The sequence below is a fragment of the Camelina sativa genome, chromosome 15 (assembly GCF_030686135.1).
Source record: "Camelina sativa cultivar CO46 ecotype springtype chromosome 15, ASM3068613v1".
NCBI lineage: Eukaryota > Viridiplantae > Streptophyta > Magnoliopsida > Brassicales > Brassicaceae > Camelina > Camelina sativa.
This window is the reverse complement of record NC_141894.1, coordinates 17,090,908-17,110,828: the sequence shown is the minus strand read 5'-3', so window position 1 is coordinate 17,110,828 and position 19,921 is coordinate 17,090,908. Positions and strand designations below refer to the sequence as shown.

The window sequence follows — 19,921 nt, the reverse complement described above, 5'->3', positions numbered from 1 at the left end:
AAAAGAAAAGAAATTAGTGGTACTATTTTTTACTATAAATTACTCTGTTTTCTTTTTAAGAGTAAAAGTTCATATTTTTTTTTCAGTTTTTGTTGAACACTTTTCCACTTAAAACTTAAAGGACAATTTTCTCCATTAATTTGTCTAATTTTCTTCTTACATTTTTTTTATCTCATATTCTCATTATATTATTTATCCTAATTCCTCCTTTTAATCTATACCAGTTAGACTTTTCCCAAAAAAAAAAAAAAATCTACACCAGTAAACCAGTTAGACCTGAAATCTAAGTTTACGTTTTCTGTATACAATACAAGCGTTCGGTGAAAACACATGGACCGACCATTTCACTTTCTTCGACAGTGCCGGTAAACATAGGTAAATAAACTAGTTCTCCCACTATACACCCACTTCCTTATTCTCAACCATGTAGTTTAATATTTTCTTTTCCATACTTCTTTCTTTAATACAGTCGTCGTCACACCGCCGTAATAATATTTAATTTTTTTGGTCTCACTTTTCAAAAAGCTTTTAAACCGAATTAAATTAAATAAATAAAGAAAAAACAAATCCACTCGCATTTTAATATTCTGCGTAGTACGGTGCAATGCAATTGCAAAATGCACAGTGTACACTTCAACTTAAACGCGGACAGACTATTACAAGGTCCACGTCTTTTCCTACGTGTCATAATCCCATATGTTCTTGTCTGAATTTAGTCCCCACTACGTAACACGAATAATTAACCACTCTCCTCTCATCAGCTCTTTTGGCTTTCTAGTTCTCTCTTCTCTACTCACTCATCCTCTCACCATCACTAAACTTAGAGATGTCACAAAAACACAATTAAACAATAATAATCAAAAGAAGAGAGTAAACAAAAAGATCGATCGAAATCGAAACCATTACCACAACACAATCATAGCTGGATTCATCACTCTCCTCTTTCATTTTCTTCTCTTCTCAGATCTTGAAGAAGAAGAAGAAGACACAACACAATGCTCTTCTTATTGTTCCTGTTCTTGTTCCACTTCTCATCTTTAGATCTTATCCACGCCGACCGTCGTGTACTCCACGAACCATTCTTCCCTATATATTCACCACCGCCCTCACCACCATCACCACCACCGCTTCCTAAGCTACCATTCTCTTCAACCACTCCACCACCATCAGACCCAAACGCTTCTCCTTTCTTCCCATTAAACCCTTCATCTCCACCACCTCCTTCACCATCCTCCTTCGCTTCTTTCCCAGCTAACATCTCATCTCTTATCGTCCCTCACGCCACTAAATCCCCACAAAACTCCAAAAAACTCCTCATCGTCGCCATCTCCGCAGTCTCCTCCGCCGCTTTAGTTGCGATACTCATCGCTTTACTCTACTGGCGTAGAAGAAGAGCAAGTAACCAAGATCTCAACTTCTCCGATGACAGCAAAACATACACCACCGACAGTAGCCGTCGAGTCTACCCTCCTCCTCCATCCACCGGGGCGGCTCCAACACGGCGCAATGCAGAGGCTAGAAGTAAACAGAGAACCACCAGTAACAACAACAACAACAACAACAACAACAACAACAGCTCTGAGTTTCTCTACTTAGGAACAATGGTGAATCAAAGAAGCATCGATGAACAATCTCTAAGCAACCGAAGCAATAACGGATCGAGTTCAAGAAAACTGGAATCACCAGATCTTCAACCACTTCCTCCATTGATGAAACGAAGCTTCCGGTTAAATCCAGATGTTGGTTCAATCGGAGAAGAGGAAGAAGAAGAGTTCTACTCTCCACGTGGCTCACAAAGCGGGCGAGAGACATTAAACCGGGTCGGAGCTCCGGGTCATCATCAAAACCCTAGATCTGTTAACAATGACACTATCTCTTGCTCATCTTCAAGCTCAGGTTCACCGGGAAGATCAACGTTCATCAGTATCTCTCCTTCAATGAGTCCTAAAAGATCTGAATCAAAGCCTGTAGTAATCACCGCCGCAACCGCCGCACCACCAGAACCGTCAAAAACTTCTCCGGCGGATTACAGATTCGTTAGGTCTCCGTCACTGTCGTTAGCTTCGTTATCGTCGGGATTGAAAAACTCCGATGAAGGAGGAAGATTAAATCAAATCTCTAGATCTCCGACGGTTACGTCACTCACAGCTTCACCGGAGAATCACAACAAGAAAAAAGAGAATCTCGAAACCTCTCCGTTATCATCTGCTTCAACATCACCGGAACGACGACCAAACGATACACCAGAAGCTTACTTGAGATCTCCTTCGCATTCCTCTGCTTCTACATCACCGTATAGATGTTTTCAGAAATCACCGGAGGTGTTACCGGCGTTTATGAGTAATCTCCGGCAAGGTTTGCAGTCTCAGTTACTATCTTCTTCTTCTCCTGGAGGAGGAGGACAAGGTTTTCTTAAAGAGTTAAACGCATTGCGTTCTTCTTCTTCCTCGTCCACTTCATCAGTTTGTTCTTCACCAGAGAAAGCTTCTCATAAGTCACCTAAGTTGTCTTCTCGGAACTCGCAGTCTCTATCATCTTCTCCGGAGAGAGACTTTAGTCATAGCTTAGATGTATCACCACGTATTTCGAACATTTCACCTCAGATTTTACAGTCTCCGGCGATGTTGGCTGCAATGGGAGGTTCACGTGTGCCGCCTCCTCCGCCACCTCCTCCACCAATGCCGTTGTGGGGACGACGGAATCAGGTGGCTACTAAAGTGGAGACGATCTCGAGACCCCCTTCTCTCACGCCGCCTTCACATCCTTTTGTGATCCAATCCGAAAACCATCCAGTGATGAATTCTCCTGTAGAGGTTGCAGAGACGGTTAGTGCGAGTGAGCCGGCGGAGGAGACTCCTAAACCGAAGTTAAAAGCGTTACATTGGGATAAAGTTAGAGCAAGTTCGGATCGTGAGATGGTTTGGGATCATCTTCGATCAAGCTCTTTCAAGTGAGTTAATGTGTCATCACACTCTTATTTGATACAGTTATGGTTTTGTGAGTAATGTTGGTTATTCAAGTTATTGATATGGTTTGCAGATTAGATGAGGAGATGATTGAAACGTTGTTTGTGGCAAAGACGTTAGACAACAAACCAAATCAGAGTCAGACTACTCCACGATCTGTTGTCCCCAACCCAAACCAAGAGAACAGAGTCTTGGATCCTAAGAAAGCTCAGAATATTGCCATCTTGCTTCGCGCACTTAATGTCACTATCGAAGAAGTTTGTGAGGCTCTTCTTGAAGGTAAACTAATGCTGTCACATACATAGTTTCACAATCTTTTTCTCCGTTCATCTCCAAAATATGAGTTTTTCTGCGTTTGTTAAGCGAGTAAGAATCATTTTGAACTAGGAGTTTGAAGTCATGAATAATTGGTAGACAGCTGAAAGCCTCGCGTCATTTGTGGTTGGGAGATTCTTGATCTTATATTCATGTTCTTTGTTATGCTTTTTTCAGGCAATGCTGATACACTTGGGACTGAACTTCTTGAGAGCTTACTGAAGATGGCACCAACAAAAGAAGAAGAGCGAAAATTGAAAGAGTATAAAGATGATTCCCCTGTTAAGCTTGGACATGCTGAGAAATTTCTTAAGGCAATGCTAGACATCCCGTTCGCCTTTAAAAGAGTTGATGCGATGCTCTATGTAGCTAACTTTGAGTCTGAGGTTGAATACCTGAAGAAATCTTTTGAGACTCTTGAGGTATTATATTATAATAAGCTTATGTTCTCTCTTTTTTACCTTTGTCTGTATCGGATCATGACTTCATTCCTAATGTTTTGGGTAGGCTGCTTGTGAGGAACTAAGGAACAGTAGGATGTTCTTAAAGCTACTAGAAGCGGTTCTAAAAACAGGAAACCGTATGAACGTTGGCACAAACCGAGGTGATGCACATGCGTTCAAGCTTGACACGCTCCTCAAGCTAGTCGATGTCAAAGGCGCTGACGGGAAAACAACACTCTTACATTTCGTTGTACAAGAGATAATCCGAGCAGAAGGAACACGTCTCTCAGGTAACAATACCCAAACAGATGACATTAAATGCAGGAAACTTGGCCTCCAAGTCGTATCAAGCCTTGGTTCAGAGCTTAGTAACGTCAAAAAAGCTGCTGCAATGGACTCAGAAGTACTAAGCAGCTACGTCTCCAAGCTTTCTCAAGGCATCGCCAAGATCAACGAGGCTATCCAAGTCCAATCAACGATCACAACAGAAGAAAGCAACAGCCAGAGATTTTCGGAATCGATGAATACGTTTCTGAAAAAGGCTGAGGAAGAGATCATAAGAGTACAAGCTCAAGAGAGTGTAGCGTTATCTCTAGTGAAAGAAATCACAGAGTATTTCCATGGGAACTCGGCTAAAGAAGAAGCGCACCCGTTTAGAATATTCTTGGTGGTTAGAGACTTCCTTGGAGTAGTAGACAGAGTATGCAAAGAAGTTGGGATGATAAACGAAAGAACAATGGTTAGTTCTGCTCATAAGTTTCCTGTCCCAGTGAATCCAATGCTGCCACAGCCACTTCCTGGACTCGTTGGACGAAGGCAATCATCATCTTCGTCGTCTTCTTCTTCCTCTGCGTCGTCATCCGACGATGAACATAACTCATCTCATTAGTTTTAAGTGGGATCTCAGGCTTTTTGTCTGTGCAAGTTGTTGTAAAAAGTATCCAGTTGTTTTGTCATATTAGGTTTAAATATATATATATATAGAGGAGAGGGAAAGAAATTGACAGACAAAGAAGTGTTTTTAATTTTTCTTTTCCACATTTGTGTAAAATAATACAGGTTTACGTTTAAATTTGTTCTTCCTAAAACTAATAATTTAAGGATAATTTAGATTTGTTCATCTGATCTCTTTGCTATTAACAAGAAATTAATATATATGAACTATGGTAGTGATAATATAACAGTAAACTATTTATGGAATCTCCTATATATATTAATAGAGAAACATTTTGTTGATAGTGCTGATGTGTCGTCGTCAGAGCGATTTGGAGATTTAATTACAATTAAACATCCCAAGATAAGTATATTTACAAAAATAAGTCTTTTGATTTATTAAATGCACCATTAAAATATATAAGGAAATCTTTATTTCATTATTATATACATAAATGTGTCATTAAAATATATAAGGTAATGTTTATTTCTATCCCTTATATATTAAAAGAGAAGCATTCACACTTAAAATGCTGATGTATCGCACTCACAGAGCTCCAGACACTATTTCCTTTATTTGTCCTTAGTTTTAATACTATTTACATCAGTTTTCCAAAAATATAATTAACATCCAAAATTATATTCTCTTTTTAACTTAATTATATCATTTCATTACATTTTCATAAAATCTTTAAAATAAATTTTAAGAATTTTAAGAACTCTTTGTTCATATGATATGATAATATAATATTGATATTACAATAATTCTCATGGGTTAAATTTAATTATTATACAATATATATATATATATATATATATATATATATACTATCCAATCAAATTTTAGATTCTAATTACCGATAAATATTATAGATTTTGTAAATAAAAATTACAATAAAAATATTTAATAATTATTTTATACCGCACATAGTGCGGGTTGTTAACTAGTTAGTTTTTTAAAATGAAAGACTTCATAACTATTGAAAAATAAAATATATAGTTAATAATTTAATTATCATTTTCATAACACATTTAATTATTTAAAGTAAATTACATTTCATAAACTATTAAAAAACTTCTTCATCTATTTAACTTTTTGAAATACAAAACTTATTCTCCTATTTTAAAAAATTTGATGACTATTCAAGTACTCATCTGTTTCACAATAAGTGTCATTTTGACACATTTCACACAAATTAAGAAAATTATTTAATAAATGTTTAATTTATTAATTTAGTTATAGATTAAGGGTAAAACTAGAAAATCTAATGAAAATATGCATTAAAAAATATAAAATAGTGCATTGAAAATGTAAAATGACACTTTTTGTGAAACAAAAATAAAATTCTAAAATGACACTCTTTATGAAACAAAAGGAGTATATATTAAAAATTAATTATCACAATAATCTTAAAAATAAATAGCATTATCACAATTATCACAATAATTAACATTTTTTTCCATATTTCACGGGTGAACCATATTGTTACACAAAATAATGAAATGTAAATTTGAATAAAAAAATTTTATGTGTAAAATTATTATCATGACACCTTAGATTCCAAATAATTTTACTTATAATAATTTTATTTGATTCGATTTATCCCGCATATAGTGCGGACTATTACCTAGTTGTCTTGTAAACTGTAAATATCTCACTCACTATGCAACAAGTTGTTGCCAACAATTAAGGTGTCGAAGTTTCTTGCTTCTAGAGGACACAATAAAACCATATGGAAAGGACATAAATTTTAGAATCATTCAAGATCTATCACAAAGCGTTAATGTCCTCACAAAAGAAAATTGAATAGTTTGATAACATTATTCCTTTGGCCTGTTAGTGATTTAAGTTGTTAATCAACGGTTATTTCACTAACCATCACAACTTTTGGTCTTTTGGTGAATGGTTACATTGGTTCATTGTACGGTTGCAAACGTACGATGAAACGATCGAGCATTATATATATACTCTGTTTCTCCACATCAAAAATAGAGGAAGAAGTTGAGAGTAATAAAAACAAGAGAAAAGAGACGAGAGACAAGAGATTCACAAAAATTAAAGTTTGAGAAAAATTTTGGTGATAAAACACAAAAACAAAACACAATATCTCTATTTGTTTCTCTTGTATCTTAGCCTAGAATAAGAGAGAAAATTTTGATTGTCATATCATACAAGGGATTTCGTGTAACCCTGGGCTTGAGAGAAGGGTCGGAATACTCTTTAAGAAAAGTGCTCTTGTGCACATTTCAATCATTATCCAAGTTCACCGTACGTTACGATCGAGAGTTACACCGTATCTATACAACATTCTTAAAGAGTATTTTCTGGTGAACTATGACGAGTGCATCGGTGCATGAGATGACTTCAAAGTTTGGCAAGTTGGATAAGTTTGAGGGAGTGGACTTTCGAAGATGGCAGAAGAAGATGCATTTCCTTCTCACCACACTCAATGTGGTGTATGTTCTAAGCATGCCAATGCCTACCGTGACGGAGGATGCGGAGAAGAGTCTGTGGAGGAGACAAGGAAACAACTTAAGTGGGAGAACGATGACTACATATGCCGTGGCCACATTCTTAACGGTATGTCTGATCCTCTCTTTGATGTCTATCAAAATGTCGAATCCGCAAAAGAACTCTGGGATGCATTGGAATCAAAGTACATGGCTGAGGATGTTTCTAGTAAGAAGTTCCTTGTGAGATAATCTTAATAATTACAAGATGTCTGATTCAAGGCCTGTTATGGAGCAATACAATGAATTGCTTCGCATCCTAGGGCAATTCGCTCAACACAACATGAAGATGGATGAATCCATCTCAGTGTCGAGTATCATCGACAAGTTGCCGCCTTCATGGAAGGATTTTAGGCACATGTTAAAACACAAAAAGGAAGAGTTGTCTCTGGTACAACTTGGTAGCCATTTGCGCATAGAGGAATCTTGAAGGGTGCAAGAGGGTGGAAAACCCAAAGAGGCTGAACCTTCTTCAATCAATATGATGGAAGAAGGTGGGAGTTCTAAGATGAAGAATAAGGGGAAGAAACGTCCCTTTAATGACAACACTTACGGTGGACCTAACAAAAAGCTTAAGAGCGTTTGTTGGTTCTGTAACAAGCCGGGTCACTTTAGACGTGATTGTCGAGCTGCAAAGGATAAGAACAAAATGGGACAAAACAGTTTAGGGCAAGGGTCTAAGGACCTAGGCCAAATCACTCATCAAGGTCAGAATCTTGTAAATGATTCACATTCACATGTGTATTATGTATCAAACATTTTTGAGGCATTTTATATGCAGGATGATGGAGTGATGTGGTGGATTGACTTGGGTGCAACTACACATGTTTGCAATGATCGTGGCTGGTTCAAGACTTATGAACTAGTTCAAGATGGCTCTGTACTTCATATGGGCAACGAGTCAACCGCTCCTATCCTAGGCCGTGAAAAAGTGGTGTTGGAGTTTAGTTCCGAGAAATCTATTGATCTCAATAATGTACTTCATGTACCTGGAATTAGGAAGAACTTAGTCTCTGGTAGTGTTTTAAATAAGTGTGGTTATAAACAAGTCTATGAGTCGGATAAGTATGTTTTATCTAAAGTTGGTGTCTTTGTTGGATTTGGATATTTTTGTAATGGCATGTTTATGCTTAATATTAATAAAGTTGTGAGTTCTATTTACATGGCATGTTCTAGCAAAAATGATTCTTCTCTATGGCATTTAAGAATATGTCATGTGCACTATAAAAGAATGATTGATATGTCTAAAGAAGGATTGATTCCTAATTTTGACATGAATTTAGAGAAGTGCAGTACTTGTATGTTGACTAAGATAATTAGAAAACCTTTTAAGAGTATTGAAACGAATTCTAAGGTGCTAGAACTTGTACATAGTGATCTATGTGATTTGCATGCTACACCATCTCTAGGGAACAAAAAGTATTTCATCACTTTCATAGATGATCATACTCGTCTTTGTTATGTTTATCTATTACATGCTAAAGATGAAGCCCTAGATAAATCCAAGGTTTATAAAACTGAGGTTGAATTACAACATAGTGACTTGATTAAGAAGTTACGCACCGATAGAGGTGGAGAGTATTATGATCCTGTTTATATTCAGTTTGTGGGAATTATACATGAGACTACAACTCCATATACACCACAACAAAATAGTGTAACTGAGAGGAAAAATAGAGTCCTAAAAGAAATGGTTAATTCCATGTTATCTTACTCGAGATTAAGTGACGGATTCTGGGGTGAAGCCATGTTAACGTCTTGCTATTTATTAAATAGGGTTCCTAACAAAAGGAACAAGATTACCCCATATGAACTCTGGTACAAAAAGAAACCAAACTTGAATTACCTTCGAGTTTGGGGCTGTAGGGCGGTTGTTAGACTACCCCAACCAAAGATTAAAACTTTGGGAGAAAGAGGTATTGATTGCATCTTTATTGGATATGCTGAGCATTCCAAGGCTTATCGGTTCTATGTCATAGAATCTAATGATTCTATATCGGCTAACACCGTGATTGAGTCAAGACATGCAATATTTGATGAGACACGTTTCTCATCAATACCTAGACCAAAGGATCTTGTTCCTAGGTCAAGTGGAACAAAGGAAGGAGATGACACACTCATTCCTTCTAATGCGTCTCCTATGCTCCGCAAGAGCAATCGAGAAAGAATTGAAATATCTTTCTGTCCTGATTTTCAGGTTTATTTAGTTGAGGGATCAAGAGATGAGGTTGAATATCAATATTTATATTGTTATCATGTTGATGAGGACCCTAGAACGTTTGATGAGGCTATGCAGTCTATAGACGTTGCGTTTTGGAAAGAAGCGGTAAACAATGAGATAGACTCCATCGTAGAGAATAATATATGGATCCTAACCGATCTCCCACCTGGCTGCAAGCCTTTAGGCTGCAAGTGGATCTTCAAAAAGAAGATGAAAGTCGATGGAACAATTGATAAGTTTAAGGCTAGATTGGTTATCCAAGGCAGGAAGGTATCAATTACTTTGATACATATGCTCCTGTGGCTAGAATATCTTCTATAAGATTATTAATTGCTTTGGCTGCTATTAATGATCTTGTGATCGACCAAATGGATGTTAAAACAACGTTCTTGAACGGTGTTTTGGAAGAAGAAGTCTATATGAAGCAACCTGAAGGGTTTGTTATGCCCGGAAATGAGCAAAATGTGTGTAAGTTAATAAAGTCATTGTATGAGCTGAAGCAAGCACTTAAACAGTGGCATCAAAGATTTGATGAGGCTATCTTATCAAATGGATTCAAGTTGAGTCAAGCAGACAAGTGCTTATGTAGCAAATTTGATGATTTCGTTAATGGAGTAATCATTTGCTTATATGTTGATGACATGTTGATCTTTGGTACTGACTTAAGACAAGTAGAACTTGCAAAAGAGTTCTTGTCATCAAATTTTGCCATGAAAGACATGGGGGAGGCGGATGTGATTCTTGAAATTCGAATCAAGCGTGAGAACAAAGGCCTATGTTTATCCCAGTCTCATTGCATTGAAAAGGTGCTTAAGAGGTTCAATTATGAGAAAAGTTCTCCTGTGACCACTCCCATGGATGCGAGTGTGAAGCTTATGCCTAATACATGAAAAGCAATTTCACAAATCGAATACTCACAACTGATTGGCTGTTTAATGTATGCCATGACAAGTACTAGACTGGATATAGCTTATGCGGTAGGAAAGATGAGTAGATATACTATTAACCCTAGTACTCACCATTGGCAAGCTATAAGACGGGTGCTTAAGTACTTGAAAGGAACCATAAATTATGGTTTGTCTTATGTCGGATTTCCTTCGGTATTAGAAGGATATTCCGATGCAAGTTGGAACTCCAACGTAGAAAGTAACTCTTCTACAAGTGGTTGGGTGTTCTTGCTTGGAGGAGGGGCCATTTCTTGGGCTTCTAGGAAACAAACTTGTATTACAAGTTCGACTATGGAATCAGAGTTCATAGCGTTAGTGGCTGCTAGCAAAGAGGCAGATTGGCTAAGAAACTTAGTCTATGAGATTCCATTGTGGCCGAGACCGGTATCACCAATTTGTATACATTGTGATAGTAAAACCACTTTGGCTAGAGCTTATAGCCAAGTGTATAATGGTAAGTCACGACACCTAGGTGTTAGACATAGCATGATATGTGAGCTGATCACTCATAGGGCTATTACCATACAGTTTGTTCGGTCTGAGCAAAATCTAGCTGATCACTTGACTAAAGGGTTAGCTAGAGACTTGATGATCAAGTCGGCTAGAGGGATGGGTTTAAAGTTCATTTGAAATTTTTAATTGTGGGATACCCAATTCCCCTCTAATACAACGTTAGAGGCTGAATTCAATGTGGAAAGCTTACAGTTAAAGATTGAAGCACTTGTTGTATCATCCCAAAATAAGTGCTTGAACCTGCAAGAAAGGATTAGGTTGAAGTTCTCTTCTTAATAGATCTTTTGAAAAATTGCATTTGCAAGTGCAAGATTAAAAGATCTACCTATATGAGTATGAAGTGGAGCCGCATCAAGAAGCTTGGACTTAGCTTTCTATATGCTCATGAATGGATAGGGACACATGGCTTATAATAGTGTCAAGTATAAACACTTAGAGTAGTGAAGAAATTCGTGTGTGTATTATCTTCATGTACCCAAATGAGTTGAAAGGATTCAATCCATTGGACATCCTAATTCTCCGGTATTTGGAATGTGTAATATTACTAAGATGTAAATTCAATCGTTACGATATTTACATTTATGCATGAGTTTGGTTTATGTGTGTGATTTTGTGAATCAAAGATTAAACTTAAATGGGGGAGGAATGTTGGTGATTTAAGTTGTTAATCAACGGTTATTTCACTAACCATCACAACTTTTGGTCTTTTGGTGAATGGTTACATTGGTTCATTGTACGGTTGCAAACGTACGATGAAACGATCGAACATTATATATATACTCTGTTTCTCCACATCAAAAATAGAGGAAGAAGTTGAGAGTAATAAAAACAAGAGAAAAGAGACGAGAGACAAGAGATTCACAAAAATCAAAGTTTGAGAAAAACTTTGGTGACAAAACACAAAAACAAAACACAACATCTCTATTTGTTTCTCTTGTATCTTAGCCTAGAACAAGAGAGAAAATTTTGATTGTCATATCCTACAAGGGATTTCGTGTAACCCTGGGTTTGAGAGAAGGGTGGAAATACTCTTTAAGGAAAGTGCTCTTGTGCACATTTCAATCATTATCCAAGTTCACCGTACGTTAGGATCGAGAGTTACACCGTATTTATACAACATTCTTAAAGAGTATTTTCTGGTGAACTATGACGAGTGCATCGTTGCGTGAGATGACTTCAAAGTTTGGCAAGTTGGATAAGTTCGAGGGAGTGGACTTTCGAAGATGGCAGAAGAAGATGCATTTTCTTCTAAGCATGCCACCCTAAACCCTAAACCCTAAGCCCTAAATCCTAAACCCTTAACGATATGCCGTGGGCTTGAGAGAAATGTCGAAATACTCTTTAAGGAAAGTGCTCTTGTGCAAGTTTCACTCATTATCCAAATTCACCATACGTTATGATCGAGAGTTACACCGTATCTATAGAAGAACCTGGTTACCAATGCATAAAGCTGGAAGAAATCGTTTGAAGACAAGTACTATAAATTACCAATGCATAAATTAGTGTGACCGTTAATAAATCACTTGCTCCGGTACTTTTTTACCTTCTTCAAAGAACCTGGTTGGATTTGAACCAAACTGGGAACCTAATTGACGAGAAGTGAGCATTCAGATTTGGCATCGTGATGATCCACTTGTAAGAAAGTGTTGGAGATCCCATTTTTACCGAGACACAATAAAACTTTGTTATGCGGGTCAATCAAGAAATTCATCCCGCTACAAAGCAATAAGGCAATCATCATCTTCGTCTTCTTCTTCTTCATCTTCGTCATCGGACAATGAACATAACTCATCTCATTAGTTTTCTTAAACTGGGATCTCAGGCTTTTGTCTGTGCAAGTTGTTATAAAAAGTATCCGGTTGTTTTGTCATAAGCGGTTTAAATATATATATATATATATATATATATAGAGGAGAGGGATTAAAATTGACAGAGACAAAGACGTGTTTTTTTTGTTCTTTTTGTTTTCCACATTTATGCAAAATAATATAGGTTTATATTTTTCTAAAAACGAAGAATGTTAACACGGTGTTGAAGAAAGGACAGAGCCAAGAAGTCTTTCAAACTAAAAAAACCAGAGCCAAGAAGTCTTTCTAACTAAAAAAAGAGAGCCAAAAGTCTTTCAAACTATAAAAAACAGAGCCAAGAGGTCTTTCAAACTATAAAAAATTTAAATGTATTGCCGCCCGTGGATACCTTCGGTTACTTTTGTCTTAGTGTGCGTGTGGCATGGAAGAAAGATGTAGCACCAAAAATCGCAAGTACAACTGAAAGGAGAATCCAGAAGTTCCGCATCTTGCGTGCCGCTTCGGTTGCTTGCTTCATTACCACAGCTTCTTTCTTCATTTCCTCAATTATGTAAACTTTGTTTCTGAACGCTTTCTCCATCGACTCTAGCTCAACGGCATACGATTCTGTTCCATTTTCTCGCTTCTGGTTCTGGAAAGTCAATCTATCTGCTCGGCTCTCCAATTCATACAACACAGATGCAGTTCTCTTTAGCATTGCTAAGTTGCGCTCTGCATCCATTCCAGCGACTTCTACTTCTGTTTTCAGAGCACCCATAGCTTCTTTGAGCTGTACACGCTTCTCTTGGAGTATAGCCTTTTCACTTTTCAATGATTCACACTGACTCTCGAAATCATTCATTGCTGTGAGCAAACTCTCGCCCTCAATCTCAAGACCCTCTGTAGTTCTTGTTTCAGTCGTCTTCTCTGATTTTAAAATCAGAGCCTTAAGATCTTCTACATGTCTCTTCTCCTCAACAAGTGCTTTATCAGCTTCTTCTCTCTTGAGCTCAACTTGCGCAAGGGAGTTGCTTAGCTGACCAACTTTGCAGCTTAGCTTTTCATTAATTTTGCTTTGATCATCACAATCCTTTCGCAGCACAGCAACTTTTTGATTCAGCTCAGCAAGCTTTACCTCCCGACTTAAAGCACGGTCCTTAAGCTCAATGTTTTCACTCAAAAGCACTTGGATCTCACTCTTCAACCCATCAACCTCCTTCTTCCCCTCATCAATTGTCTTCTCCAGACTAATCTTCTCCTTGTTCACCACTTGGATAAACTCTTCTCTCACCTCCCTTTCCTTCACCAATTTATCGTTTTCAGATTTCAACTTGGCAACTACCCTCTCATCACATACCTTCCTCAACTGTTCCTTGTCCATCTCAACCTTACCCGTAAGCTCATTTATTTCCCCTTTAAAACCCCTAATCTTGACCTCCCCATTACTCTTCTCCCTCGTCAACCTCTCTAATTCAACACCCAGTTCTCTAATTTGATCCAACTCGCTACGCAAACCCGTTTTATCCATTGGTTTTGGGGGGGGATTCAGGGAGGTTGCAAAAAGGAAAGTGGTGGCGAAGATTAGGGTTTTGAGAGAGACGTTTCTGTTTTGTTTTTTTGGCGTATATTTATGTAATATATATAAGTTTACTTTTAAATTTATTTGTTTTTCCTAAAACTAATAATTTAAGAATAAATTAATTTTGTTGATTAAGATCTTGAATGTTTACTAGTCTTTAGATTTTGTTTCTTTGAAAATCAATTTTTTTTATCATTGAAGATTTTCAAAAAAAAGATTCTCTTAAATTTATGAAAACTACTTTTTGAGTGGCTTCTACCAATTTCAAAGAGAAACTAAACACCATAATTTGTGGCTTTTGTAAATTAAAAATATTTTCAACGAGAACATGTTTTATCTTTTAGTTTTTGATTTTTGATTTATTAATTTTAAATTCAATTGCCAAAACTAAAAACCAAGAAATCAAAAACAAAAAAATAATAATCAAAATCTAAAATCTAATAACTAAAAATTAAGACATATGCATAATGCACTTAGGTAGTGATAACATTAAACTATTTATGGGATTGTCTTAATATCTCACTAGGGATTGGACCCGCACGTACGTACGGAGTTAATTTTTTAAAAAACTAAGTTTAAAATTAGGTTTGGAATATTTTACGTACATGCGGAGGTACATTTATAAACATATTTCTTAAAAATATTGATACAAATGCAGGGTTTTCGTAATATTTCAGATCTAGTTTCGGACCCGTACGTACGTGCGGGGTTATAATTGTGTAATATTTTTTAAAAATTGGAAATTTTTTATTTAAACCTCTACTCTAACCTGCATGATTGCTATTTATAAGAAAAAATTTAAGATATAATTTAGTAAGTGATATTACATATATATTATTATAAACTAATACAAACATTTCCAACAGTTTGTTTAGGAGTTTTAAGTCAAATTTGGATTCGGTTTCTGTTTTATTTATTTTACGTATTTAACCTAGATGTATATATTTGGGACGGGATACTCGTCTTGTCTTGTATGCGTAAAAAAATTTCATCTCATAACAGCCTCTTTTAAATAATTACATATTCGACTATATTTGTTATGATAGATTTAGATACCCGTATTCCCGGTTTATAAATTTTAATTTTATTAAATCAATGGAAATTATTCAGAGAAATAAAATAATTATGTAGAATTCTCCAAATATTTATAAAAAATACTCAAAAATCTCAAATGGATCCTTATATGTCCTATAGTCAAACTATTATCCAAATTAGTGAAAATTTGAGAGAGGAATATACCTACCAAAAAGTTTAGATTATGTAATGTTACACTACAAGAAGAATCGTTATTGATAGCACATAAGGATAGCACGGTTTTCATAACTGCTATTAAAAATAAATTCAGAAATTTTGGTCCTATGTAATAGCGTTTGAAAAATGCTATGATTAAAAATCACTAAACAGTGCACAAAAAAAAAAAAAATCACTAAACCAAGAGTTAAAATAACTTATTCCATCGATATATATGCAAAACTTTTCCTCACCCTTAAACACTTAAAACATTTTTCTTCTCTTAAGCATCGCGTGACCTAAATTTTTTTCCCCCAAATTAGAATTAGGGCAATCTGAGAGAGTCGGGAGATGAGATCTCCGTGTTCCTGACCTAAGGAAGAAGATGAGAGAGAGACTCACAATCTTTCAGGAGAGAAAGACTCATGAGTAACGAAGAATTAGAAGAGGCGGATCTGGATGAGATGACGGTGTGGAACTCCTATGCAAAAATTGGTTCAACTAAGAAGTGGAAGAGGTGGATCTGGTGAAGACGACGGTCCGTCCTCCTGCAATCCCGCCGATCTCCATCGTCTTCGTCACGAGTTTACTGTCGGGGAAACGCTCGTCAGCTAGGACCATTTCGACAGGATCCTTCGTCATCGTAACACCAGCCATATACGTAATCTTCTTCTTCTTCTATCTGGTTTTCAATTAATTAAATCATATGGGTTTCGTAAAGTCTTGATCTTTGATTTATAAAGTTTCTTGATTGGTTACATGGAAGAGAAGTCACATCAATTGCAGAGAGACTATCAATGTCTTGTGTTAAAATTGTTGTGTCTGAATACAAACAGATGTTCCTTGGTGAATTGAGTATGTCTTATCTCTTATCTGCTCCTATTGTAAGCTACCAGAGATTCTTGTGATTTGGATCTGCAATTCAGAGAAGCTGATTGTGTGTCATTTTGCAGTGTGAATTAGTGGTGAGGACTGCGAGGAATCTGATTGTGGTGCCAGTTGAGTTCAAGGAGACCATGTAAGTCACTTACCTATCTCGTGCTACTTACATTTTTTTAGCAAGCCATCTTCCGCTTGAAAGCTTTTATTCTATGAACTACACATTGGTGATTATAATGTCGAACTTATGGCTGATATAAGGTGAATGCTTTTCTATCCGATTCTCTACTTGTTTTATAGATAACTTTAGTGTTGATTCTACTCACCCATAATTCTTTGATTTTTGAGTTTGAGCTGAAGTTTCTTTATTTGATCTGTCAACATTTATCTTCCTTTTCTTTACCACAAAAGCACCTTAGTATTGTATTAACGAGTTGAAATTATTGTATTAATTTTGATCAATTGCACATTCATCTGGATTTTCTCAGTTTGTCAAAAGTTGGAATCCAAGAAGATAACAACATACAAAGAGGTAAAACTCTCTTCTCCATTAATAATTTGTGACGTAAACTGTGAGTTGTTTATCTAGGCCAAAGATTTGTTGTGGTATTAAAATTTTCAGTTGCAATGTGAGTTTATCTGTTTTTAATGTTATACAGAGAGAAGAAACAACTATTAGCGATGTTGGAGGTGTATACAAAGAGAAGAAGGAACAACCATTTTAATATTGGTTTAAAAGCTGTAGCTGTTGGTGCTGGATGGCAAGGCATAGTTGAACATTGGGTGTTTCTATACATGTGATAATACCTATTTGTTTTATTGCTCATCTACAAGAGGGAACTTGGAGTAGAGGTATGTAACTATGTATACTCTTGAACTGTAATGAAAAAACAAATCGAAACATAAGCTTTAAGTTGATGTGGATACACATGATTACAGGGAATCTGGATGGGAATGCTAACATGAACAGTTCTTCATACGTGTGTACTGCTTTTGATGGGAAGGCGATAGAGGAGAAGAGACTTAAGAGATCGAAGTTTGTCTCTATCCTTATAAGTTATAATGTTAGCTTTTTGGATCAAACAGGGCAGCATATTATAAGACTTGGTATGATATGTAAGACTTGCTTATATTAACGTTATGTTATGTATGTTGATGATTTATGAAATAATTTTTTTTAATATCAATCCAGTTAAATAAAGTCTACAAACTATGGTCAAATATATAAATTATAAAAAATCAAATTAAAAAATTAAAGAAGTCCATATAGCAAACAAAAAATGCTATGGCATAATATAAAATAGCACGAAATATGTGTTACAGAAAAAAATATTATAGCATTTGGTTAATGTTATGAAAGAGCGACATATAATAACATGTAAAAAACGCTATAATAGAGGTGACACCTAAGATAGCTGCGGAGAACATAGCATTTATGAAAACGCTATTAAACACATATGATAGCATTTATCATGTGCTATGAATGTTGATTTTTCTTGTAGTGTTATCTCAAAAGTCAAGACCTCTTTTTTTTTTTTTTTTTAACTCGTGTATTGAAATTTGAAAGAACCAAAGTATTACAAAAGACTCAAAGAGTGAGGTAAAACAATATAACCACTCAAACCAAAAGAAACTTCACAAGTCAATAGCTTCGACGTCGGTCCTCTTCAATCCTCTCATGTAACCATGCCGGTCCACCCCTAGCAAGATATGAAGTGAGGCGACCATCACGAGTGACACTACTGGCAATGTCCCTGGCCAGAGAATTAGCTTTCGGAGAGGAAAGTTTAAAAGTAACTTCTCCCATGCCCTGCATCACCCTTTGGATACGCATTAGCTGCGACCTGTACTTTGGCCAAGCAGACGGATCCTCTAACGCAAATATAGCTGCATTACAATCCGACCAAACTTCAACCTTCGTATAGTGTAACAACTGCAAGCTCATGAGACACCACCAAATACAATGCAGCTCTGCAACAATTCTATTAGATCTTGGAACAAAAGCATCTCTGGCATGAAGAAGGGCATTTCCTTCATGATTCCGCAATAACCAAGCTCCACCACAGAAAGCACCCTCACTCACCCAGGAGCAATGAACGTTACATTTTGTAGTCCCTAAGAGAGGTCTTGTCCAAAACAGAGTAGACGGAGCCCTTGTTCTAACCTCATTTCGCACTGTTAGAGAGTCAGTATATTGATGATAAATCCATATCTCTGACTCTTCTAAAGCTGTAGCCAACACCACATGAGGATCTTGTCTCCGAGTTGTAAAAACAGAGCTATTCCTAGCTTTCCATATACCCCACATGATCCAGGGAATTGCAGCCCGTCGTTGACTATCCAGCTCTCCTCGTTGCATAAGATGTAACAAATATCCAATATTCTCCACCACACCGTCCGAGAAACCTTGAGCAGGTAAGGGAAGAGAGGTAGCAATCCAGACTTCTCGCGCAAGCGTACACCCAAAGAGAACATAGACTATTGTTTCATCTTCTATATGACAATCTTGACAAATAGGATTCCCCTGCAGACCGTGTCTCCTCAGACATTCTGCAACTGCAATAGCTCTAGACAGGGCATGCCACATAAACATTTTGATCTTCGGCTCAGTAAGCACAGACCAAATCTCCTCCTTTACCTTATTAACCCGTACAGCCTCTTCCGATAAATGCTCCAAAGCTTCAGCCTCCCTTGAAAGAAACCAATTCCCACTCTTCACCGTGTATTGACCATTATTGGTATATGGCCAAATGTATCCATCCTGGAGGTTTAAATCCGGAGGAAAAGAGCGAATCCGAGTGACATCGTCTGGAGGGAAGAGCTGTTGTAAGCGTTGTACATTCCAGTCTCCTGCTTCATTTATCAATGAGTGTACCTGCAGGTTTAAATCAAACTGCACCTCCTTGTTGACAGGACGCCTCGGTTGTTCATCAAACACCCATTTATCCAACCAAACACTTGTACTGATCCCATTCCCTGTCGTCTTCAATACCCCTTTTTCAAGTAACTCTCTCCCATAAAGAATACTACGCCAAGCATCAGATGGTCGACACCCTAACTTAGCCTCCAGAAAATCTTTATCAACAAAGTATCTGCCCTTATAAACACGGCTAAGCAAGGATGAAGGTGAATCAAGAAGGCGCCAGGCTTGTTTAGTTAAGAGAGCCTGATTAAACTGTCCAATGTCCCTAAATCCTAACCCACCTCGACCCTTAGAACGACACATCTTCTCCCATGCAACCCAATGCATTTTATGTTTGACCTCATTTTCGTTCCACCAAAAGTAAGACATAGCACTGTTAATCTGTTTACATTGATGTTTGGTCAATCTGAAACAAGACATGGCATGAACCGGTAAAGCCATTGCAACAGATTTCAAAAGCACCTCTTTTCCCCCTAAAGACAGTGTTTTCTCATACCAACCACTACATCTCGATTTAAGTCTGTCACTGATGAAATTGAGAAGATCTCGCTTTGAGCCACTAAAACACTCTGGGAGCCCCAAGTACTTACCTGTCCCACCTTCTTGGACAATGCCAGTAAAAAGACCTAACAGGTTTTTCATGAAAGGATCTAACCGTTTCCCAAAGGTGATAG

At 36.9% G+C, this 19,921-nt stretch overlaps 2 protein-coding genes and 1 pseudogene across 2 annotated transcripts; 2 read left to right on the top strand and 1 right to left on the bottom strand.

The window, feature by feature from the left end:
* Nucleotides 1-667: 667 nt before the first annotated feature.
* On the top strand, nt 668-4,844 carry LOC104747090 (formin-like protein 1). The gene is made up of 4 exons (XM_010468662.3): nt 668-2,950; nt 3,040-3,245; nt 3,459-3,703; nt 3,789-4,844. The coding sequence occupies exons 1-4, from the start codon at nt 996-998 to the stop codon at nt 4,611-4,613; spliced, it is 3,231 nt and encodes a 1,076-aa protein (XP_010466964.1). The 5' UTR covers nt 668-995; the 3' UTR covers nt 4,614-4,844.
* A 5,489-nt stretch (nt 4,845-10,333) lies between these two features.
* On the top strand, nt 10,334-10,966 carry LOC147926757 (secreted RxLR effector protein 161 pseudogene; annotated as a pseudogene).
* A 1,950-nt stretch (nt 10,967-12,916) lies between these two features.
* Nucleotides 12,917-14,225, bottom strand: LOC104748578 (uncharacterized). Its single transcript, XM_010470194.3, has one exon. It carries the CDS (start codon nt 14,162-14,164, stop codon nt 13,052-13,054), a length of 1,113 nt encoding a protein of 370 aa, XP_010468496.1. The 5' UTR covers nt 14,165-14,225; the 3' UTR covers nt 12,917-13,051.
* Nucleotides 14,226-19,921: the final 5,696 nt, after the last annotated feature.

Bases quoted from the DNA above. Each gene is read 5' to 3' on its own strand.
- LOC104747090 (XM_010468662.3), top strand. From the start codon at position 996: ATGCTCTTCTTATTGTTCCTGTTCTTGTTCCACTTCTCATCTTTAGAT. The intron at 2,951-3,039 runs GTGAGTTAATGT...TATGGTTTGCAG, and splicing joins CTTCGATCAAGCTCTTTCAA to ATTAGATGAGGAGATGATTG. The intron at 3,704-3,788 runs GTATTATATTAT...TGTTTTGGGTAG, and splicing joins AATCTTTTGAGACTCTTGAG to GCTGCTTGTGAGGAACTAAG.
- LOC104748578 (XM_010470194.3), bottom strand. From the start codon at position 14,164: ATGGATAAAACGGGTTTGCGTAGCGAGTTGGATCAAATTAGAGAACTG.